The sequence below is a fragment of the Ceratotherium simum genome, chromosome X (genome assembly GCF_057802395.1).
Source record: "Ceratotherium simum simum isolate JZ-2026a chromosome X, ASM5780239v1, whole genome shotgun sequence".
Taxonomy (NCBI): domain Eukaryota; kingdom Metazoa; phylum Chordata; class Mammalia; order Perissodactyla; family Rhinocerotidae; genus Ceratotherium; species Ceratotherium simum.
In genome coordinates, this window is record NC_141940.1 from 122,223,646 (window position 1) to 122,248,515 (window position 24,870).

The 24,870-nt window shown below is 47.9% G+C and overlaps 1 protein-coding gene across 3 annotated transcripts in view; it reads right to left on the bottom strand.

Moving 5' to 3' along the window:
* WWC3 (WWC family member 3) overlaps positions 1 to 24,870 on the bottom strand; it is a 121,622-nt gene that overhangs the window by 15,675 nt on the left and 81,077 nt on the right. For all 3 annotated transcript variants that reach the window (XM_087426549.1, XM_004435096.3, XM_087426550.1), the window contains 9 exons: positions 17,346 to 17,588; positions 13,673 to 13,762; positions 12,029 to 12,594; positions 6,094 to 6,214; positions 5,251 to 5,325; positions 4,363 to 4,449; positions 3,021 to 3,213; positions 1,641 to 1,808; positions 1,018 to 1,169 (listed from right to left, as the gene is read on the bottom strand). In XM_087426549.1, the coding sequence (XP_087282675.1) occupies positions 1,018 to 1,169; positions 1,641 to 1,808; positions 3,021 to 3,213; positions 4,363 to 4,449; positions 5,251 to 5,325; positions 6,094 to 6,214; positions 12,029 to 12,594; positions 13,673 to 13,762; positions 17,346 to 17,588 (1,695 nt within the window). The remainder of the gene's footprint in view (positions 1 to 1,017; positions 1,170 to 1,640; positions 1,809 to 3,020; positions 3,214 to 4,362; positions 4,450 to 5,250; positions 5,326 to 6,093; positions 6,215 to 12,028; positions 12,595 to 13,672; positions 13,763 to 17,345; positions 17,589 to 24,870) is intronic.

The following is a 24,870-nucleotide window of genomic DNA, read 5'->3' on the forward strand; positions in this document are numbered from 1 at the left end:
TCAGATGGAAACCAATTCACTGCAGGAGCTTGCTCATCTGAATTACTCCTCTGCTGCAGCCAGGTCTACACTGAGTCAGGGATTCACCAATAGGCTGCTTCAGGAAAAACGTAAAGGGACACTGCATGCTTCCGTTTAGATGATCCAGAGAGACAGCAAGCAGATTAGCAGCTGCCAGGGGCTGAGGGAGGAGGAATGGGGGTGACCGCTAATGGGTATGGGGTTTCTTCTTGGCATGATGAAAATGCCCTAAAACTGTGTGATGGTGGTGGCACAACTCTGTGAGTGTACCAAAAACCACTGAGCTGTCCACCTCCAATGGGTGAACTGTATAGTAGGGAGATTATATCTCGATTAGGCTGTTTCAAAAAAAAAAAACAACATAAAGGGACCTTATTGTATTCAATCATGGCAGAGCAGAGTCACTGGACAGTCCCACTCTTTAAGAGACATTCTGGAATAGAAGCAAAAGGGAAAAAGTCTGCCCAGAGAGCTGGGGGACAAGGTCAAGGTACTGCCCTTGTCCAGATCAGCATTCAATTCCCCACAAGAATCCCAACTTCTGGGCAATGGTATTGAAGAATCACCCAGCACATTCTACAGAGGCATGGACGAGAAATGCAACTTGCACCCAAAGACCTCCGAAAGAGCCAGGGCCGACTAACACACTGGCCGCCTCCTCTCCAAGAAAATGTGCTTCATCTCCCTGGCACTTTTTTTTGTGTGTGTGTGAGGAGATCAGCCCTGTGCTAACATATGCCAATCCTCCTCTTTTTTTGCTGAGGAAGACTGGCCCTGGGCTAACATCCATGCCCATCTTCCTCTACTTTATATGGGACGCCGCCACAGCATGGCTTGACAAGCGGTGCGTCGGTGCACACCCGGGATGCGAACTGGAGAACCCCGGGCCGCCGCAGCGGAGCGCGCGCACTCAACTGCTTGCGCCACTGGGCCAGCCCCTCCCTGGCACTTTTGAAGGACCCTTGCCCAGGGCAGCCCCACTCTGAGCCCCCTAACCTCTCGGAGGCGGCCTCGGCCTGCTCCTCCTTCGGCACCATCTCCAGAACCCCCTCCTCGGTGCTCTCCAGCTTCGCCCGCTCCTCAGCCAGCTCTCTCTCCACCGCCTGCAGCTGTGCTGTGGTTCTAGCCAGCAGCACCGTCACCGCGTCCTGCGGGGGGAAAGGGACATTTCTGAGCACCAGCTTAGACCAAGAGCTCCTCGCAGCATGGCGGAAAGCAGGCGCGGTGCACACCCCACAGCAGGACAGTGAGCGTCCACTCTGCCAGGCTGGTGGCTGCTCTTCAGCAGGAAGAAATCCACCCCGCTGTTAGCAGTAAGACAGGAGCTTGGCCTGTTTGTGTAGCAATCAGGGCTCAAATTGAAAAACAACCAACGTGTCAATCACGATCATGAACACGTTTGCATTAAAAGGTCTGTCAGTTCTCTGGACGGAAGGAATGGCCAGATATAGCAATACGTGCCATTTTTATCACTTCCCTTGAAACTCTGCTCCTTCATCGCCACTATGTTCTAAGACTAAGTCTACACAGATGCTTCTTAGAAATGACTTCCCCCAGTAAAAGCCAGTCTCAAAGTCAGGAAGCAGCAGCGATCTGTTCTGTAGGCCAGGCCCGTGTACCGTCTTCCCGGAGGCGGCGAGCTCGGGGTCCCAGGAGGCGCCTTCTCCGGCCCGCTCACTCTCCTGGGCCCGGGGCGGCTTGGGGCTGGTGAACACCTGGACCGAGTACCAGCGCAGCTGCAGCTCGCTCGGGCCCTCACAGTCGGCCAAGTTAATCTGAGCAATGCCCTGCACGGGGGTGAAAAAAAAAGCAGAAGAGGCAGTGAATGATTTCACCTTAACAACCCATGAGAAGCTTTTAAAACATCAAGGTGACCCTTCAATCTTAACCAGAAAGGATATAAAATGTTTCATTGCCATTCAAAGGACTGCAGTAAAATGAAAGTGGTCGCAGAGGATCCTAATGGGGGCAGCTCCTGATTGCTTCTTCAGCCCAACAGAAAGTGCTAGAAGGGGAACAAGGGCAGAGAACGGACAACCTGGAGGGGTGGTCGGGCTCACGTTCTGCCACTTGAGCTGCTGATTCTCTTAGAAATTTCTGAAATAAGAGAGGACTGGCTGAACTCTACAATCTCTAATTCTGCAAATGAGAGGCAAGACCAACGGGAAAATTCCACCTTGGAAAGAAATCCCACCCCAGCTTCCAGGTCCTGACCCAGCAGTGGATGGCTGCGGTACTGAAGGCAAACTACGGACTTGCCTAGTTCTACGGTTGCCAGATAACATATAGGGCATCCAGGTGAATTTGAATTTTAAATAAACCATAGATTAAAAAAAAAAAGTATAGGGCCGGCCCCGTGGCTTAGCGGTTAAGTGCATGCGCTCCGCTACTGGCGGCCCGGGTTTCGGATCCCGGGCGCGCACCAACACACCGCTTCTCCGGCCATGCTGAGGCCGCGTCCCACATACAGCAACTAGAAGGATGTGCATCTATGACATACAACTATCTACTGGGGCTTTGGGGGGAAAAAGGAGGAGGATTGGCAATAGATGTTAGCTCAGAGCCGGTCTTCCTCAGCAAAAAGAGGACGATTAGCATGGATGTTAGCTCAGGGCTGATCTTCCTCACACACACACAAAAAAGGTATAAGTATATCCCAAATATTGCATGGGACATACTTATATTAAAAAAGTACCCATGGTTTATTTGAAATTCAAATTTAACTGGCCATCCTATATTTTTATTAGCTGAATTTGTCAACCCTACTTAGTTCCCTCGACTGAAAATGGGGATAATACAGAAGCTGTCACATAGGAGTTTTGTAAGTATTAGTTGAGATAATATATTTAAAGTACAAAACACTTGACAAGATAACTGGTTTTATCATCTCTTTCCGTAACGTTACGATAATTTCTAAGCACCCTGCCACAGGGCAAAGGAAGGAGGGGAGAGCGGGAAGGAGCGAGGGAGGGAGGGAGGGCCGGGACAGCGAGCCCTACCAGCAGTTCTTCCTGCAGCTGCTGACTCACTGAACACACGTATAATTGAAGTGACTTCAGCGTTGACATGCTTGAATGCACAGGGATTCTGAAAACTTCATTAAATACCAGGGGGGCCTGCAATTCCAGAGCCTTCGAGCAGTAAGTGTTCGGTGTGCTGGAGTTGAGTGGCGGCAAATAGACGCGGATGTGACTGGAACCAGAAAGAGGGAGGAAAAAGCAGACAGAGGCCATGCTTAGTGACAGATCTGTACAATAAACTGCACCAACTATGTGCACGTATACATATTTCCCCCTTTGGATGCCCATGGGCGGAATTTCCAAGTCTTCCAGATAAAGTCCTTCTCTCGACTAGGAGTAATAAGCCCAAAGAATGTACATGCCCCCAGAGATGAGGGGGAAAAACCCCATTCACAAAAAGGAAGACTTGGAAGTCAGTAGTTGGGACTTTAGAGGGAGTCACACTAAGGCTCTGCTTTCCCCATCTTTTGGGAAAACATCTGCATTATCTCTCCCCGGCCCCTGGCTCCCACTCTTCAAGCTCTGCCTGCCTCGCCTCGCAGACTGGTCGCCACCCACGCTGCGTGTCCTGCCCTGTCTGCCCCAGCAGGGAAGCTGGCACCCGGGAGAAGTTCAAACACTGGTGAATGCTGCATAGGACCCCATCAGGGTGAACAAAAGCCACGGGTGAATCCTCAGCCACTTAAAACCAGGCTGCTTCCAAGGCCTTTAGAAGACTAGTTTATAAAGAAGACTCACAGAAGGGGAGTGTACTCTGGGCTTGAACGAACCATCACAGGTGTGCTCACCTGCCTGGGTCACAGGCCCCTCCGTCGGGCAGCCATCTCAAGCTGCCGAGCTCACAGAGATAGCACCTCCCAATCAGTGACAACATGTATTTTCTTGTCCTCCCCTCAGACATGGACCCGAGCCCAGACGAGGCCTCTTCAGGCACCTCATGAGATCACAGAGCCAAGTGTAGCCACATCACCACCCAGCCCCATGACCAGGATGGACATTTTAAGCCCAAATGCTGCCGATTACGGGCACTCGGCACCTAGCGTCGCTGCAGCACATAACTAGCTCGGCATTAACTCTGTCTGCCTCTAATAAAGCAGACTCTGTACAACTTATAATCCTTTATATTTCAGACAGACATCCCCTGGTGTTTTATTGTAAATTCAGGCTCCAAAACAGTCTTTTCTCCTCCCCAATTGCCAAGCAGAACAGATCAGCGAGTAGCGCTGTGTGGAGGAGGGCTGGGAGAGGCCATCGTTGGCTGGACACAGCCACCGGGTCTCCGAAGGGAAACGTCTCGGCACTTGCCGGCCTGGGAGCTTACATTTTGCAGTCTTCCTTCACGACCAGCCCGGCAAAGTTCTTCAGCTGGAGCACATTCACGAGGAGACATTCGCTGGCACTGTCGTGCCTAAAAAATAAAATGCAAGTTCACAGATTGCGAATTCCCCACAGTGGAAAAATCCTTCTAATTGAACTACAGTGGTGGCCCCCAGCGAAGGGGGATTGTGCCCCCCCCCCCAGGGGACACATGCAATGTTGGGAGACATTTTTTACTGTCGTGACTGGTGAAGGGGGTACTACTGGCAGCTAGTGGGTGGAGACCAGGGACGCTGCTCAACATCCGATAGCGCACAGCACAGCCCCCATAACAAAGAATGATCAGTCCCAAGTGTCAACAGTGCCAACACTGAGGAACACTCGACTGGAGTGACAAGATGGAGCAAAGGAAAGCCGCCGGGGTGTGAGCACCCTGCCGTGCTGGATGAACACCACTGGTTACCCCCTTTACTGAAACTGCCGTTAGAAACCAAAAGGCCTCGTGTTGCACACCACCTGGTCACTACTCGGGGGAGGAGGGGAAGGGCCCCGCTGTCTGTGCTGCAACTTCCCCAGGAGTCCTACTTCGCTGGGGGTTTCCAGTGCACCCTGCGTTACAGCCCCGACCCCCCAGCTCCACGAGGCGACAGCTCCCAGCTGTGACTCTCAGCATTGGAAGACACGGCTGGAGCTGCTCCTCCCTGTCTCTCCTTCCTGCCCCCTCTGTCCCCTGACCTGAGGCCGGCTGAAGCAGGCTCGGGGTATCCAGGCCGGGGAGCAGCACCCAGGTCAGGGGGTCCCTCCTGGCCTGTGTGCAGGTGTGAGGTGCTGGGCGTCCCCCAATCTACGCATCATCTTTAAGAGCAACAGGGAACGAGGCTTCTGTACTCACAGAAATCCAACGTGGATCTGGGGCCCTTCGTTACCGCACATGTCTCCATGCGCAGACTCGTCAGCATCCTCACTCCTGAGCACAACCGGAAAGGCAGCGGGGTTACCCAAAGCAAACCGATTACTGCAGGGGGCAGAAGCGCTCCCATGTTAGGGGTGCTTCTTACAGAGAAGAGCTTTGCTACGTTGCGACTTAAATAAATACATTATTCCAGTGACTGAAGGGGCACGGCTGGTTCCTGGCATCCGGGACACAATCTCATTGGGTACCTGCCTACAAAGCGTTGTTTTTGAGAAAACAACTTTGCACACCTTTCAAAAACACATGTGATATTCAGGGCAAAGTTCAAAAACTAACTTTTAAAAAGTCTGCAATAAGTGAAATGTCTTGTAGATACCTGACATGAAACAATGACATCAAAGATGTCAAATCAAAATAAGGTCCAGAATCCCAAAAGGTGTTTTGTCATGGCAAAGGGAGGGAGGAAGTTCATTTCTAATGAACGTCCTTTCTAGAAAACCAGGTCTGTCTCGTAGGCTGATTCTCCTTTTCCAGCTCTACTGGGCTTAAGGCTTAAACCCAGCAGGGCCAGAGAGCAAGGAGTTGTCCCAGAGCCATGGAATGAGGGCCAGCCTCCAAACGTCACATAGAAGCCAGAGGAGTTTTCTTTGTGGGTTGTTAAGGCCTAATCTCCAAAGTTGACAGGAGCCACAAAGAGATCACGGCCCTGGAGAATCACACGAGGCATCAATGTGCAGAAGTCTCGGGCAGGCTCCCCTTCGTGCTTACCAGTGGCCCGGGGGACAGCTGCTCAGGGAGAGGACAATAAGATCAGCTTCTAACCTTTTGGTTGGAGGTTCAAATACGCCACTATCGCTCGCTAGTGAATAATCCGACAGGCACGCAGAGACGCGGCGTGCCCTCCTCTCCAACCTCTTGGCGCTGTCTTCTCGAAGAGTCACTGCTACAAGTAAGAGACACACTGGGGTCAGGAGGTGACAGCACGGGAGGCCGGGGACCGTGGTGCCAAGAAACGAACACTCTATGTTAGAGTACATACAAAGCTACTAAGTGTTCCAGAGACACGCCATCGTATGTACACATGTATGTCTAAATATGCTGCACTCAATTTTTTTTTAATATTGAAAGATTGAAGAAATAGGCTTCTGGCTACTTCTTTAGAAGCTCTTTAAACTGTCATAAATCTCTTTTCACCTCCTTAATGAGTAAACAGAACATAAAATGGTGGGAAGCCCCTTCACATTGCACTTGGAGAGACTGTCATCTGGAAAGACCGGGAAAGAAACGTTACTCCAAATGCAGACAGCAGCTGCGCTCTCTGAGTGGTGGGATAGGGGTATTTTTCATTTCCTTCTTTATGCTGTTTGGTATGTTCCATATTTCACACAATAAACATATGCTATACTGTCTTATAATCAGAAAACAAAATTTTTAAAAATTATCCAAATAAACCCTAACACAATGTAGCGACTTGCAAATTAGAGGACACAGCTGAACCAGGCGCAGCCTTTGAAAACATCTCCTTGACAGTCTCTCTCTCTAATTACAGTATCCTCCCCAGCAGCCCTGGAGCCAGGTTTGCTTCCAGAATTGCTTTTCTGGGGTTAGCAAGCTACCATTACGAGGTAGCTTATTTTCATCTCATATCTATTTTAATCAAGAGCCAAAGATAACCACTGACATTTTTCCTTCTACCATTTCATCAACTGTTTCTCCTTCTTCCCTCACAGCAACAAGTTCCTTTTAACAAAAATAGGCATATCATCTCCCATGCTAAGTGTGACTATGTCCACAAGAGTCTCAACGCTTCCCAGAGAGGTGCACTTGGTTAGAATGCAGGATTAAAACATGGCGCCCCAAACTGAGCCTTACTCTCAGTTATTAACAAGGTCCTTGTTGACAACACGGGGCCCTCTGTCCTCTATTCTGTGCTTTTCTTCAGCCATGTAAGCTCTATAAACTGAAAATCTAGACATCTGTGCATCCTTAAGTTGAGGGAAATAGCGAGTCCACCAATGACCATCTCTCTTTTCAACCAAAGTATTATTCACATACCAATTAAATCCAGACACGTTACACAGTGGACAAAACAGACGGGGCTGTGGCCTTTAGTCTCACAATCTCAACTACAGACAAAAGCTGGCGTTCCAAAGCTCTGCAATGCCAACCCTTGGGGACTGCTGGCTCCTCCCCCGTCAGGGACAGAAACTGGCTCCAATCTGGAGCGGCTGGAGACACTGGCTCTCGAATTTTTGATCAGGGGACTCCCAACTCCAGCTCTCCTCGTCACCTCTGTCACATGGGAGACCCAAAGCCCCCAGCTTGGAATTGCAGATGGAACCCCTCAGTTTGATGATCCCCAGCAAACCAAACAGCTCACTATGTCCATTCCCAGCCCTGACACTCGGCCCGGCTCCTAGATACAGCCTTACATTTCTTTAGGGAAAAACCGCCACGCAATGATGCTAAGCACTTCAGTTAACCCGACCGTGTGACTCTGACAAAGTTTCTCTCCCACTGCAATGAAGGTCGATGAAGAGAGAAAGGAGATGAAGGACTTAATCCTCAGTGATCCCAGGCTTAGTCACTGCACTCACGGAGCAACCGGAAGCAGAGCTGATGGAGGGAAGTACGGTCAGCAGTTGCCCTGGGTGAGAGAAATGCACACAGCAGATCCCACGCTACACACCCCAGCCATCTGCCCTCGGCCTTCAAGGCAAGGAGATGGACCATGGGGAGCAAGGTCAATGAAGCAGGGACTAAATCTTTCAAATGCTCATTTCAAAAATCATTAAAGACAGACATACAGACAGACACCGAGACCTGAGGATGTCAACACTGCTTGACAAAAAGGAAGAAAATATAACAAAAATCACATTGTGGGCAAAGCTTCCAGCTGGCATATTATAATAATGAAAGCCATTAACAGTCTGGGGAAAAAAAATACATAGAAAAATAAATACTTCCAGCTTTTAGAAAAGTTCTTACACAACTTTAGTAGCCACGATGAATGTTAATGTTGAACTGATAGTAATAATGGAAACTGTTGAGCTACATCAAAGTACAAGCTATAAGAGATGGCCTTGTTGGCCACATCCAGACCATCCTAAATACAGTGAGTCACTGCACAAAGACGTGCCCCAGCCTGACCAACAAGGGGAAGCAGAATTCCAAGGTCACTTACAGTGAACGTTTCTGTCGAGCCGCATGAGAAAAAGAGATAAAAAAAAAAAGCATAAAGTGAAAAAAATGCAAAATTTAAGCCAACAATTTTAAACAGAGTATGAATATAATAAAAACGTAATAGATAAATGAGCAAAGTCAAGGGTTTCACAGAGTTACATTAGCAAATACCAATGGGAAATGAAAATTGGAACGGGTTTTTAAATTATGACATTTGACTTTTAAAATCCAGGGAAGATAAAACCATAGTAAAAATGTAAAAAATGTTGAAGATCACAGTCCATCTCCCACTCCCCTGTCCCACCTTCCGTCCCTCAGATTGATTTAAAACACAATGGAAGAAATCACTCCTAGAGCTTGCTTTGGAGGTTGGGGGAATTTTGATTTTACCTTACTAAAATTTTATCTTGCTAAAACCCGCTTGAGGTCAAACCTGGACTGCACTGTTCCTAGCCAGACTGGAATGGAAAGTTGGAGAGAACTACGGGACCCTGGGCGACATAAATGAGGGGCAGGGTAACATAACCAGTACTAAGGTCCTTGCCAACTTTAGGAAGCTTTGATGACTCTGGGCTCAGGCATTCCCACAAGCACCAAGGGAGGCACGGAGTTACCCTGTGTCCATGCCTGAAGCTGCTTACCCAACCCAACCCTTTGGAGCACCCAAAAGGATCCACTCACTGAGTCAATTTCTAGTTTGTAAGGACCCAAATCAATTGGCAGTGTCATATAAGAATGCACCACCAGGTGGCAGGATCCACTCAGAGCCAATTATTTCTAGTTTGTAAGGACCCAAATCAACTGGCAGTGTCATATAGGAATGCACCACCAGGTGGCAGTATCCACACACTGAGTCAATTATTTCTAGTTTGTAAGGACCCAAAATCAACTGACAGTGTCATATAAGAATGCACCACCAGGTGGCAGTATCCACACACTGAATCAATTATTTCTAGTTTGTGAGGACCCAAAATCAACTGGCAGTGTCATATAGGAATGCACCACCAGGTGGCAGTATCCACACACTGAATCAATTATTTCTAGTTTGTGAGGACCCAAAATCAACTGGCAGTGTCATTAACGAATGCACCACCAGGTGGCAGTATCCACACACCGAATCAATTATTTCTAGTTTGTAAGCACCCAAATCATCTGGCAGTGTCATATAGGAATGCACCACCAGGTGGCAGTATCCACACACTGAATCAATTATTTCTAGTTTGTAAGCACCCAAATCAACTGGCAGTGTCATATAAGAATGCACCACCAGGTGGCAGCACGTGATCATAGCATAAGCAAATACCACCCAATCTAAGACGTTTGAAGCGTTATTCACCCTGTGTCCATGCCCGAAGCTGCTTACCCAGCCCAACCTTCTGGGAAACCCCCCAGGATCCACTCAGAGTCAATTATTTCTAGTTTGTAAGCACCCAAATCATCTGGCAGTGTCATATAGGAATGCACCACCAGGTGGCAGTATCCACACACTGAATCAATTATTTCTAGTTTGTAAGCACCCAAATCAACTGGCAGTGTCATATAAGAATGCACCACCAGGTGGCAGTATGTGACCATAGCCTAAGGAAATACCTCCCAGTCTAAGTTAGAAACATTATAATGTTGGCCTCAGAGTGGGAAGGAAATATAAAAAAAAAATCAGGATCAGAAATTGAGTCTGCTCTTCTCCCTCCCACCCTGTCTTTCTCCTGGCCCAAAAGGGCCCTTGGGCCTTGTGTGGGTTTTCTGCTTAACCAGACTGACACTCCTGTATCTCGACCTTTAGAGAGAAGTTGGTATGGGGGTTGGGGGTCACTGAGAAAGCAAGCCTAAGCAACAACAGATGTGCAATTCGGTCCTTATTTTGTATTTTCTTTTTTGAATGAAAGGAGTAAACATGGAGCACTGAACCTGTGATTATGAAGAACAAAGTGAATGAAGTCTACCTGTATATGTGAATTATAGAAACAATGTATCTGGGGATATGAAAGGTATGTTTGCAAACACAGAGGAGAAGACACCAAAATAAGAGAGATGCCAAAAAGCCACAGGGCTGCCTCAGAACATAACGGATCTCTGGTTAAACATGTAAGTGCTAACAGAGACTATTATTTTACACATATATATACAATAACTGGTGTGGTTATACATAGAAAACTCAGTGACAGAATGGTGGTGAATGGAAGAGCTCATAAAGATCCCCTCATTCAAGGGAGGAAGCTGAGACTCAGCTACGTCCAGGGATGTGATCAAGGTCACCCAGCTAGTGAGTCAACGGGGCAGGGAACAGAATCCACGTCTCTAAGCTGCTAGTCCGAAGCCATTTCCACGACACCATCCTGGTTTTGTATTTATGTTTTATTTCGACCCTTTGCTGCTAAACTACTCAACAGTATGTGACCAGGGTTTCTCAGCCTCTGCACTATTGACATTATGGCTGGGTCAGTGGGGGCTGTGCTGTGTGCACTGGAGGGTGTTGAGCAGCATCCCTGGTCTCCACCCATTAGATGCCAATAGCACCTCCCTGGCAGCCCCCTCAGTTGTGACAACCAAAAATGTCTCCACATATTGCCAAGTACCTCCCAAGGGCAAAAACGCCCCTGGGTGAGCGTTTGCTATACGCTATAGCGTTTGCTATAGCCATTATGCTATACGAATTATCTAGTGTTCGCCTAAATGAACGTCTAAAATAGTTCTGCTGTGCAAAGAAAAGTTACTTAAATGGGCTGAACTTCAGGAATGAGAGATCAACTTGTTCTTGATCCTCTGTAAAATCAAAGGAAGTTAAAGTTGCTGGAGGTTGGCTCCAAAAAGCACAGGGTTCAAGATGAGGAGGGTTGAGGCCCAGGCCCTGCTTTGTGCACAAGCTATCAGCTGGAATATTCTCTAGAACAGCAGTTTGGTTTTCCACGTGGGCTACAAGCTGACAGACCATGGCAGCAAGTAGAAGCTAAATGAACACCGACTGGATGAAGTTCGCTGTGGCTACATGTTTCTCGATTTGAAGACCACCAGAGAAATTGATTCAGTAGAAAAGACTGACGCTTACTGGCATGTCTTTTGAAATTACGCCAATTATTTTTCATTTCTACTTTTGATAGAATTATGTCCTTGAAAACTATAAGGACAAAGGATGAAGAGATAAAGTCACAGGGGCATAGGAAGTAGAGATTTCCACTGGGCTACAACCAGACACGGGTCCACATGCTGGTCTGAGGCAGGCACGTACAGAACGTTCCATCTGGGCACATGCCCTGGAGAGTTCATTAAGGTCCTAGTACCTCTTTACCAGCCTCTGACTGTGGAAGACTATGTGGTTCTTACCCTCATTTTCAACAACTAAGCACATTCTGAAAGCAAGCCGGACACCTGGGAAACACGAGTTCGTCAATTTCCGTAACCTTTCCAGGACACAGACCCGAAGGACCTCCAATGACAGAGCAGCCCAGCGCTCTTCCTAGTTCTATCAATAGTGCTAAGCGTAAAGCTCACTATGCAACTGAAGAGCCAGCTGGCTTCAATGCAATTGCACATGATTTCGTCCCTGCATTTGAAACCTTGCTACCACAGGACTTACTTGCACCTGTGGGAGTGGCAGCCACCTGGGGTACTCGCTCTCGAGGTCCTTCCCCGTCCCCGGGGAATCCGTGTGGCTGAAGGCATGTAGTACCCGGCAAGTCTTCATCCCCCAAAGCAGAGGGCTGGGCCCGCAGTCTGTCTAGGGCGCCCAGGCCTGGCACCTCAAAACCGTCCCCCAGCTGGGCCAAGGGCGAGTCCCGTGAGGCCGGGAGGAAGGGTGTGTCCAAGGGCGAGCTCGGGGGAGACAGAGAGGACAGGGAGGAGCGAGAGGACAAGGACGCCAGGGACTGGGGCGTGTCCAGGGAGCGCCTCTGCTTGTGGAAGCCCGAGGGGCCCGGGGGATCCGAGAAGGGGGCATCTCGTGCCAGGGAGTCGAAGGGAATCAGGTCAAAGCGCAGAAGCTGGCCGCACTCGGCGTCGGGTTTCTCGTACTGTGGAAGGCCGTAGATGTCGGTGAAGCTGACGGAGCTCAAGGAACCCCGGCTGGAGGCGAGCGAGCCCCGGCTGGAGGCCAGGGACCCGCGGCTGCTCCCCGAGGACACCGTCAGGGTGCTGGCAGACAGGCTGAAACGAGAGCGCCCTGCGATCTTAGAAGAGCAGCCTGAAGATCAGCGCTTGAGCCCCGCTGTTCTCCACTGCAAAGCGGAGCATCTGGTGTGTTCCACGGGGGAACAAAATCCTGCCTCACTCTCCCATTAACCCGGCATGTCTTTAAACACCTGCCAGCCATTAAGGCACCTTCATTAATATTTGTTTCTTTTGAATGTCGGTAGAGTGCGGTGGTTAATGTCAAGGACTCACGCCCGAGTTCAAGGGTCAGCTCAAATGTGCACGGGCTGAGTCCACTTGGTCAAGTTATTTGCCCTTTCTGAGCCCCCCACATTCTCACTGGGGGCTGTGATAATAACAGCTCGTACGTCATGGCACTCTTAGGAGGAATAACTGAGAAAATAAGACATAGGAAGCCCTCAACAGGATGCCTCACAACACACTAAACGCTTCAAAACAGGAGCTATTATTGAGCAGCCAAATTTTATTTTAAAAATATTCATATCCTGGGGCCGGCCTGGTGGGGTAGCAGTTAGGTTCCTGCACTCCGCTTTGGCGGCCCGGGGTTCGCAGATTCAGATCCCAGGTGCAGACTGACGCACCATTTATCAAGCCATGCTGTGGCGGCATCCCATATATAAAGCAGAGGAAGGTGGGCACGGATGTTAGCCCAGGGCCAATCTTCCTCAGCAAAAAAGAGGAGGATTGGCAACAGATGTTAGCTCAAGGCTAATCTTCCTCTCACACACACAAAAAATTCATATTCTTAAAAGAAAAACCCAAATAAAAATGTCCGTGTGCATATACAGAGATGGATATATACACTTCTGAAACTGAATTACAAAATCTTTGGGTAAATTTGACCTCAGACTTGTTATTCTGTAGCCAAATTTGGTTCTCCTCATATTCCTTGAATCTTAGATTTGCAGCTCCTCTTAAAAATATAATATACCCACTCTCCTGTTCTGTGTTTACAGCACTTCAGGTTCTAAGGTCCGGTAGAGAACACCAAGCTAAAGGGAATAATGAGGTTCATGGACATGTCGTTATCAGATGATAATTAAGTCCAGCTTTCTCTTTCCACGTTTCCCACCTTTTTAACTGGGACTGGAGATACGATGTTAGGCGGGTAGCTTCTTCCAGCTGCATAAGGAGACAATTTCTCTTTTCCTGAAGCAGAATCCTGTAGGTAAGAAAATAGTCCATTTCAAAGACAGTGAGTATATTTTCCTAACAAGAAATTTAACTATAAATTCCCCCAAATTGATTTAAGTTTGAAAGACTAAATTTTAAAAAGCACATCTAGGTCATAAACACCAAGATAACAGAGACTGTTTTTGTTTTGCCTGAAAATGTGCCACCAGCCCCCTGAACAGTGCTTGATACACTGTAGAAGTTCAGTAGATGGGTGGGTAGGTGGGTGGGTGGATGGGTGAGCGGATGAGTGGCTGGGTGGGTGGGTGAACAGGTGGATGGATGGACAGATGGGTGAGTAGATGGATGGGAGCAATGAACGGATGGATGGATGGACAGATGGGTTGACAGGTGGATGAACATACAGATGGATGAGAGACTAGACTAGAAGATGGATTCAAATGAAGAGCATTTACTAATGTACTGGAATTCCTTGCAACAAATCAGATTCCCTCATTCTAAGCCATCTTCCAGGCAAAAATACATGCAATTCTAAAATCTATAGAATTAGGGGCCAGCCCGGTGGCGTAGCAGTTAAGTTCGCATGCTTCAGTGGCCCGGGGTTCACCAGTTCTGATCCTGGGCGTGGACCTACACACCAGTCATCAAGCCATGCTAAGGCGGCATCCCACATAGAAGAACTAGAAGGACATACAACTAGGATATACAACTATGTACTGGGGCTTTCGAGAGGAAAAAAAAAAAAGGGAGCCTTTTAAAAAAAAAAAAACAAAAAATAAAATAAAATCTATAGAATTAAAAGATTAGACACAAATAAAACAAAATAGCAACTGTCACAGGGTTGGAGGTAATTTTTTTCTTCTTTCTACTTTTTTCTACTTTACTATTTTCTTTTTTTTTTTTTTTTAAAGATTTTATTTATTTTATTTTTTCCCCCCAAAGCCCCAGTAGATAGTTGTATGTCATAGCTGCACATCCTTCTAGTTGCTGTATGTGGGACTCGGCCTCAGGATGGACGGAGAAGTGGTGCCTCGATGTGCACCCGGGATCCGAACCCTGGCCACCAGCATCGCAGCGCGCGCACTTAACCACCAAGCCACAGGGCCGGCCCCTACTTTACTATTTTCTAAAATGAACTTTTTCCCACTGCACTAAGTCCACTGCCTAGAGTAGAGCCCAATGTGTACAGGCACTTGATCGAGTTATTTAATGGATGTATGAATGAGTATGTTTGCCTCTAGAACACAACGGTCCTCATTTACAAACCCAAACGATGGCACTGTAACATGTGGCCTAATGGGCACCCTTAAAACAGTTGCTCCTTCCTTTCAGCATCCTCCCAATCCCCAGTGATACTCACTAACCCGGCTCAAAGTTTCCGTCTGACAATGATGACACTGAAGCCGAGACGGGCAAAGAACGGGCCCAGCCAAACAACTGGCACATCTCAGCCCTAAGACGCCTGCCTTGGCCCCTCTGTGCCCGGCTCCACACTGGGTCTCTTCTAATGCTCCACAGCCTGTTCCCAGGGAAAGCCTCCTACCTCGGGGCCCCATGCTTTCCATCGTCAAGCACACCTCAAATGAAAGGAGGCGGCACGGAGAAATGGGCCTGCCTTCACCAGGCCCAGAACGTCACAGCTGAGGGAACCCTGGCAGGGCACTTGGCCCTATCCACTTGCTGCGCAGCAGAGGTGGCAGACAGAGAACGTTGGTGAGAGAAAAGTGCCGGGCATGAAGGTGCTTATCAGCACGTGTGTATGCCCCTCCCTGCTCAAGACCATTTAGTGGCACACTCGGGAGACACATTTGGGCCAATTCAGTCCCAGTTGAGGGCTCTGCACCCCAGGACTCAGCTCCTGGGCTGGTCCCACGAGAGACCCCATCAGCCAGATGAGCTTGGGTAACCCAGCCCCTGACCCCAAGCCTCAAGGGTAACACTGGCTTGGTGGGGTTCCGTGGACTTGTACCCTGGGACCACAGCACTCACACGGGCTGAGATGTCCACACGGTGAGGAGAGAAATAGTCAAGGCTGTGCAGGTGTGGGGTCCTGAGAAGCAGGTAACATTCATGGGACCGAATCTACTCCCCTTATGAGAGAACCAACTGGAACTCCCAGGCCCTCCACCCAGGACATACACGAGCATACCAAGGGTAGAACGGAAGGTAATGTTTGACTAAAGCATAGAGAAGCACAAGAGTACAGATGAAAACTTCAATTCCGTAGTCCCTTTTCAGATTCAGAATCAAGGGCCGGCCCCGTGGCTTAGCGGTTAAGTGCGTGCGCTCCGCTGCCGGCGGCCCGGGTTCGGATCCCGGGTGCGCACCGAGGCACCACTCCTCCAGCCATGCTGAGGCCGCGTCCCACATACAGCAACTAGAAGGATGTGCAGCTATGACAGACAACTATGTACTGGGGCTTTGGGGGAAAAATAAATAAATAAAATCTTTAAAAAAAAAAAAAGATTCAGAATCAACTCCATGTTCTGAGTAAGGGACGCTATCATCTCAGGTAAACTAAAATTCCCTCCATATATTCCTATGAGCTGGGCTCTCCAAACACCACCGCTTCCTGTCACGGCTGACACTGCTTCTAATGTCAAGCCACAGACGTATCTATCAGTTAACGATGACTCTCCAGACATAAATAACCCCCAACAAATACAGAGAATAAGCCTGACATTTGATGAAATCATGGTTGTAAGGGCATCTGTACTGATGAAATAATTCAGGTGACAAACTCTATGCAGAGAATGCTCATATAGACACAGCTTATGATCCTGTTCACACACTGAATTTAAAGGAGCCACTATATTATCAAATGTGCGGTGGGCTCTCCAAAGGCCAGCAGACATCCACGGATAAACTTCTGTGAACCTGAAAGCAGACCCAGCCTCCGACGCAGTCTGTGTCCCACATGGCAAATGGAAACCGAGAGACATGGCACACAACGAAAGGCCGGGCAGCAGAGGACAAAGGCCGCTGCGCGGGCCTCACGCGTCCTATGCTGGGAAAGAGCCCCGAGACCTGCTGACTGCGAGGCACGTTCGGAAACGGACACGACAGGCTGCTGGCTTCCTGTGGCAAAAGAAAGAACAGGCTTTCCCAGGTGGAAGTCAAAGTCAAAGGTCAAAATAAGAGGTAGATTGCGGCAACACGGAAGATGTCAGGAATGGGGACCTCTCCATGGCAACAGAGCTGTACCACCGCCTGTCTCCCTGTCCTCCCGCTGGCGACCCCAGGCCTGTCTAGGGTGCTGTCCTGCACGCCCAGGCGAAAGCACCCAGCACCTGCACTGGGAAAGCGGGTTTAAGGGGGGTTCCCCTGTCTTCCCTCACTCCATCCCCTTCTCCATCATCTCCCACTTCCGCACAGGACCAGGAGCCTCGGGAGCCCAGGGCAGAGCTGGCACTGCCTGCAGAAGGGGAGGCACATGCTCCCTCCACCCCCTGCCTTCTCTGTACTTGGCAAGGAAACACGCCAGTTACTAGCCACCCCGAGTAATAAGGCGTTTTCAAGCCATGTGCAAGTTCTCCGATTTAGCTTTCCGAGGGGGTTCTTCACTGGAAGCCGGGTCCTGCCTGCTCCTGACACTCTGCAAGCCAGCCCACCTTTCTGTGGCGCCCTGTACAGATGTGGCCCGCGCTCGCTGGATCTCCTCCTCCAAGCGCCTCCGCTCCTCCTCCAGGCGGGCCACGTCCTCCGCCGGCCGCCTCTGCTGAACGATGAGCTGCAGCTCCTGAAGCAGGGCTTCCTTCTCCTTGATGAGCTGCAGCCGGTCCCTGTCGGCCTCAGCCATGCCCGGCCAGGACTCGGTGTCAAGCTGGGCCAGCTGCTGCTGGATATTCGAGACTCTGCCAGAGAGAGACACGGAAAAATCCACGAGCTTAAAAATTCGTTTTCACACGTTCTCAGCACATCAGACTGATTCTGGAGAATCACTCTACTAAGTAAACACTGAAATTATTGCACCGAATGACCCTTAAATGACAAAAATAAAGGATTTGGAAATGATGGGTAATAAAAATGGTTCCTAAGTCTTTTGCATAATCTCCCCTGGTCTGTGAGATTTGGCACGAGAGTAACCATATCATGCTTGTTTCTAAGAACTGACAAAAAGGCTGGCAGGCCTCAACACGCCCACGCACTGTGTGGTTTCAGGTTCATGGTTTCCTGCGTGGTACCATCCCAGAGCAGGATGGAGCTACTTCATTTCTCCCTACCCCACCCTCATCAGTAGCTAACACTGTACTGGGCACACGAGAGATGCTCCTGGCTTCCTGCCTTCTCTGCCCTGCCTAACTGCTCACAGTGCCTTGAGAAAATTCCGGGAGAGAAATGCACCTATCACTGGGCTTCTGAATAGAAAGCCGCTGACGCCCGGTGCTCTTTGTCTTCTAGTCCTGTCTGCTCTCTCCCGCACCAGAGACCTTGACCATGTGTGCAATTCAAAACGCCTCACAGAGAGCAGATACTCAACAAAAGCTGAACGCCTGAAACAGTGAAGAAACATGCCAGCAAATATATGAAAGAATGAGAGTCAGCCCGGCGAGCACGGATGTGGCGAGAGGTAATCGGGATGGATGCCCACCAGTCAGCCTCACTAAATGTATCAGCATGACCATCCTCAAGGTGTAAACATACAGCCTCTACTGTCACTTTCCACGTGCCTGCACGTCCACGTGCTTGCTTGGCAAACAGCCTGCGTCGCTTTTTGTGTCCTGAGGTGTTGCTGAATGCAGATAAAGTGAAACAGATGTGGCTCATATTTTCAGAACATCCTTTCAAAGCAAAAGCAGAATGTTTTAAGCCCTTTAAGATGAGGGCCATCTGTTTCCGGCCAGACTCAACCTGAACCCAGTGCTGTGGAGGACAGAGGTTGGTATAGATGCCCAAAAACAAAATCCAAAGACTTCTCTGAAGTCACAGAGAGCTGTGAGGGCAGGTAAGTAGCAGGTGCACACAGCCCTATATCCTCTAAAACAGTGGTTCTCAAAGTGGGGCCCCCGACCAGCAGCCTCTGCATCACCCAGGAGCTTGTTACAAATGCAAACCTCAGGCCCCACCGGAGACCTGCTGAATGTGACACTCTGAGGATGGAGCCAGCCAATCTGGGGTTTGACAAACTCTCTAGGTGCTTCTGATGCTTGCTGAAATTTGATACCCTCTGCTTTCAGGTAGCCTGGCCTGGTCTGGAGGATGCTAATGGGCCTTGGAGCTCTTAGGTGCTTGCATTAGGCACCAATGTGATGGTCCTCACTAAAACAGGAATGGAGGGGTGCTCCTGAGACTACCCTGTTCCGTGCCCAGGGCACATGTCACTAATCAAAGCTGGCATCCTGCCTGCGGGGTCCAGACTTCAGAATCCTTCTCAACACTGTACTCCCTGCAGATACTGCCAATCAACTGGTGTTGTCCATGCGTTAAAGCCTGTCAGCCAGCCCTGCACGAAGTCAGGCCCCTCCTGAACTAGACATGAGCATGGGGCCTAGTCAGCCTGGCTGGAGGAGCGGGCAAGACTCCTTCTTCAAGTACCAAACCAATCAGAAAACCCACAGTTATGGAAAGAAAAGAGTATACAAGTTATCGTTGAAATGTATGCATTTTACTCAGGTCCAATTCCCCAAGAAGGTAAAGAAAACAGTTGAATGTCAGTAGCTTTATTAGACAAGTTCTTTTCTAACTTAAAACTAATTTCCTGAAAATGCGTTGGAAAATGGTGCCAAATCATGTCACTGAAAAAACTAATGACAGAGGCAGCTGAACAGGGTTAGGAATCCAACTGGGCTTAAGTGTCCACCTATGTCTAATTAGTGTAATTAAAATTTAGGGCAGTCATATAACCGAAGCCCAAGGAAAACACATTCCAAGCAAACCCATAAATAAGTTAGTGCCAAGTCAGACATTATACCCAATGAAATTTGTAGAACATTCAACTGTAGATCAAGACAAGCCTGGGGCCGGCCCAGTGGCTTAGCGGTTAAGTGCGTGCGCTCGGCTGCTGGCGGCCCGGGTTCAGATCCTGGGCACGCACCGACACACCGCTTCTCCGGCCATGCTGAGGCCGCGTCCCACATACAGCAACTAGAAGGATGTGCAGCTATGACATACAACTATCTACTGGGGCTTTGGGGGAAAAAATAAATAAATAGATAAAATTATTAAAAAAAAAAAAAAAGACAAGCCAAAAGTAAGGAATAAACATAAAAGAGACAAATGACAATAAGCAAATCCACTATGTCCTCATAATTTTTCATTTCAATTTATGTGATCCACAGGAAGGCCTATCTGAGCCCAGGTAAAGTTAGCAGAATTACCTTGTACTATATACTAACTCTCATAAATATACTATTTTCAGACATATTTTAAAAAGCAACTCCTTTTGAGTTTTCTGAGGTTTACGTGTGAGATCAAGATTCCACTTGAGTCTGCCAGCTCCAGGTTCACGGCTATTCTACAAGGATTCAAATTGCTGAAGGCAGCAGAAGATCCAATCCTAGATAATCCTACTCTTTCCAGGAAAATCTCAAGTAATAGCCACTATCAGAATACAGGATGAGGAAAAAAACTGAATTACAGCAGGGAGGAGAGGCAAAGGGCAAATTTCAAAATGTCTGCCCACTGCAGGCATAAAACAAATAGTACAGCGGCCAAACATACACAGCGGACTGTAACTTTCCACAGCTTACGAGGAAAGTATGCAAGGACACATGGCAAGCGACAAGCTCTGGAGCAGAAACAAAATCTGGATGAAGCTGACTTCACACAACCCATCTGGAAGAGTTGTTTGGGCTGTGCGAAACACTACGCAAGCATTTCTGTGCTTAAGAATAGTGCTTTTTAAAATAAATTCCACAATGACAAAAATGAGTGCATGTTCATTTCAGAGCTATAGATGAAGCTAGAAGACTATTGGCATATATCGGAAAGTGCAATTTCTTTCCCTCTATCCATACTCTGGATGCAGACATTTGGGGCCTGCTCTTAGCTGAGCTGAGACAGGCACATGTGTCCGTCAGTCTGTACTGGAAGCCAAAAGCTCTAGAAGGATTCCTTCAATGATTCCTTGTACATTCGCCATGGGATAGACAAGACAGTTCTGCCTTTAAAACAATATGCCTTGTCTACTGGGCTGCTGGCCTGGAAATGAGCCACGTGCGAGCAGTGCCCTCCGTGTGTTAGGTTTACTGCAGGAAACAGACTTTCTGCCTAAGGCTAAACACAGATGTCCAGAGCTACGATGCCCTTTCTTCTACATCCATGCCAAACAGCAGATCCACTGGTTGGAACCCCACTCCTGTGACTGCCATCACTCCAGTTCTGGGTAATAAAGGAAAAATAATTTCCAGAAGGGCTTTTTTCTGAAATATCATTTCAGTGAAATTAAATACATGGAAGCAAAACGAGGTCATGATTAAAGTTTGCAAAAAAGAAAACTTTTCCAAATTCATTTTTAAAGAGAACCAAGAACAACTTAAAATTGGCAAGGTTTTTTTCCCCTACAAGTCAACTGCATTCTTTATAGATTCTTTTTTTTAATTAATTTATTTTTTGCTGAAGATTTGCCCTGAGCTAACATCCATGCCAATCTTCCTCTATTTTTTAGTATGTAGGCCGCCAGCACAGCACAGCTGCTAACAGAGTGGTGTAGGTCCGCGCCCAGGAACCGAACCCAGGCCGTCGAGCAGAGTGTGCTGAACTTAACCACTAGGCCACTGGGGCTGGCCCCTATTGACACTTATTTTTGATAGGTAATACATTTTATGGCCTATATATAATCTCTCACAAATGCCTCTATAAACTTTAAAATATATGTCCCTGTGCTCATGATAGTGAAGAAATGAAAGCAAATCCTCAATCAACCACTTAGGGTTCATAATTATTATGTGATCTCCAAATTCTATTCCCTGAACAGATCTAATGTAGACAGAAGCAAAATACGAATCATTTTTTCCTACTATCTCTGCTGAAACACCCTTTCTGTTACAACCCAGACACCATTAAATCATGAATGGAAACCTGCATTTATGCTGCAGAAACTGCTCAGACCCTCACAATTCACATGCAAATCTTAAATATGATTTGTATTTTTCTAAGAAAAAAATGCACTCAATATTACACAGTTTTGAGGCATATTTTACATATCCAGAGCAATCCCCAATTATTTGAATTTATACTTAAATTCTGCAATCTACTATATAATTTCTCACATTCCCAAAATACTGCTGCTTTTTGGAATAGCAAATGGAAGTGCAGGCAAGCCATGGTCCCATCTGATGGCGATGAGGTGACAGATCCCAATGCGACATTCCAGGACGCGGTATCAGCTTAGAGGCTCGGGCCTTCAGATTTCAATTACAGCTACATTGATGTTTCTTACGTTTTCTCTCCTTAGTTTTCTTTTTTGTAAATAGCCATTTAAACGAAAAGCAAAAGTTCAAGAAAATCTCAGCTGAGATCTAAGTCAGATGGAAGATGAAATCACTTCACCTGATTGAAAGAAATATTGATAAACTAGTGTCCATGCGGCTCGACTCTTTATTCTACATTGGAAATTCGAGAGGTCTGAATCTAGAATATGTGGTGTAAGAAGGGTCTCCTAATACCCTGATATCCTTCCCTGCCCTTACATCTTTCCCCTTTGAACATACAGATCTTCAGAGAGCAACTTCTTTAAATGAAATGCAGAGTGTCTACAGGCTTCTTTCTCTTGGCCTGAACGGGGAAGATGAAGCTACAATGGCAAGGATGCTTTCCTTTGTTTCTCATAGCTGTGCCCCATCCCCAAAAACCCAGATACACAGTCACTTGAGAAATGAAGGAAAAATCCAAGTGACTGATCAAATTCAACTGGAATTCTAACATTACACTGATTCCTGACAACGGATGAACAGCAGGACCCATCCTGGCAACAAATGCTAAGACACAGAGAAACTGGATGGGCCGAATGTTTTGTTCCTATCTAGACTGCGAGTGTTTCCATGGAAACAGCTACAGTCTGTGCACAGTTCTGGAACAAGCGCTCTTAGGTTAAAAATAAGGAGCCATCTGCGTCATTGGGATTGCTTCAAGAAGACTTGCTCCTCTAAATTGCCTTTGAAAAATTCTAAAACTTTCAACCAATAATGTGAAAATATTCCTATCATAAGGTCTGTCTTGGGAATCCAAAGCAATGTTCCTGAAGGCAAAGGAAGAGGCAATTGTTCAGGTACATTTCACATGACCCAGAGTTGAAAACAGACAACTAGTCACCATGAAATTACACCATCACTTGGAATTATGAGTGCCACTTCCACAAACTTCCTTTAAATCTGAATACATATGAAACCCCCTATTGTCCAGAACACTGCATTTTGACAATTTACCAACTCTTAAAAGCAATCTCAAATCTAGATACACAAGGAATGACTTCTCCAACACACAGAAATGCATAAACTTCTCCCCTGTTTAGAAGTGGCAAAAGCCAGAGGTTCTGCAGAGGGTAGGGAAGCTAAACTTCACAGAGTGGAATGACTTCAGAAATGCGAGCTGGGAGACTGAGGTCCAAGGGTGAAGTGGCAGAACGAAAAGACCCGACACTGAATTGTGGCACTAAAATAATGGAAGTCCATGGCAGCAAAAGAGGTGGTCACACGACCTTCCCTAGGCTCAGAGTGAAAGAGCAGGGAAGGAGACATTATTCTTTGCTAACACTGCCATTAAGTGATGCATTCTTTTCCACACGCTGGGAGGTGAACGGGGGTATATGATGCTTTCCAGTATGTGAAACACCCTTCCCCAATGATGCTCATGGGGGTCTCACGGAGGTGGCCATGTGGAGAGTCCCTGGATTGAACCTCCAAGCCACTGTGTTTTCACTGTGGTCTTCATTACTCGGGTTCTGGAACATTAATGTCAGTTCTAGATTTAGTTCTTGGCAAAGAACTGCTGCTCTCTTCGCAAGTCTATATATTATTGTTCTGATCGGGTGTCTCACTTAGAGGCAGTCTAAAAAAACACACAGAAAAGGCAACAGGAATAAAATCCCTGACCTGGTGCTGGGTGACTCTGCCCCTGTGACCCTCTCTAACTTCCACACGTCTACGGGGGGACTGGCGGGACATAAGGTTGTCTTGACCATGCTACAAGGTGTATCGAGTCCAGTGCCTTGCCCAGGTGCAGCAGGCATTTACACGACCTACAGCTGGGTAGGCTATAAGTCAGGAACTCAACCAGTCAAGCCTTAACTATAAGAGCCAACTTCAGTGACTGGAGGCAGAATATAATTCCCCCATGGGGCCTGGAGACGTGCACTGCCGCCATATCGGGGGACCACAACCTGGAGCTCCCAACAGAGGGTGCTGCAGTCAATGACTTGGCAAGCGGAGGATGTGGACTCCGCCAACAAGAATGCTTCAAGGGCGCCCTTACACAGCTTCAAGTCCAATGAAAGCACCAAACTACTTGTCAAAAATCAAGATCCACCTTCTAAATGATCCTCAACCATAAAGCGAGCCTCTGACAACTCGGTTTTAGGGGCTATTCTCCTCCCTTAATTCCAGGGAGTGCCATCTATGTCACACTTCCCACAGGCCAGTACAAGTGTAGGGCTGCCAATGTTTTGTTTTGCCAAGTAAAGGCTCTGAAAACAACTCACTCACATCAACTATCATCACTATTTCATCAGGAAAACCTCTTGTTTTTTCTTTCAGCTCCTAGCTAGACTCTCTCAGACTTTTTCCTGCACATCTGGTCAATCATAACCTCACTAGGACAATAACTACTGGACTCTCTCATGACTCAGTCCTGGGTCCTCTCCCTTTCTCAGTGTATTCTCTGTCCCGAGGAGAACACAGGGGAGTGGGCTGATGCCGAGTTAGCCGAAAACCTGCTCCCGTAGGCTGCTGTTGTCCACGCACCGTAGGGATTTATGAGCAAGACAAGAAGCCTGAGAGTAAGGTTTTTCAACCGCGGCACCACTGACACTGTGGGCCACATAAGTCTTCGCTGGGGTGCCGTCCTGTGCACTGTGGGATGTTTAGCAGCATCCCTGGCCTCCACCCACTCGATGCCAGCAGCACCCTCTCTCCAGTCACGAGAACCAAAAATGTCCCCTGGGGGGCAGAAATCGCCCCCCTCAATGGATGAGGCCCACTG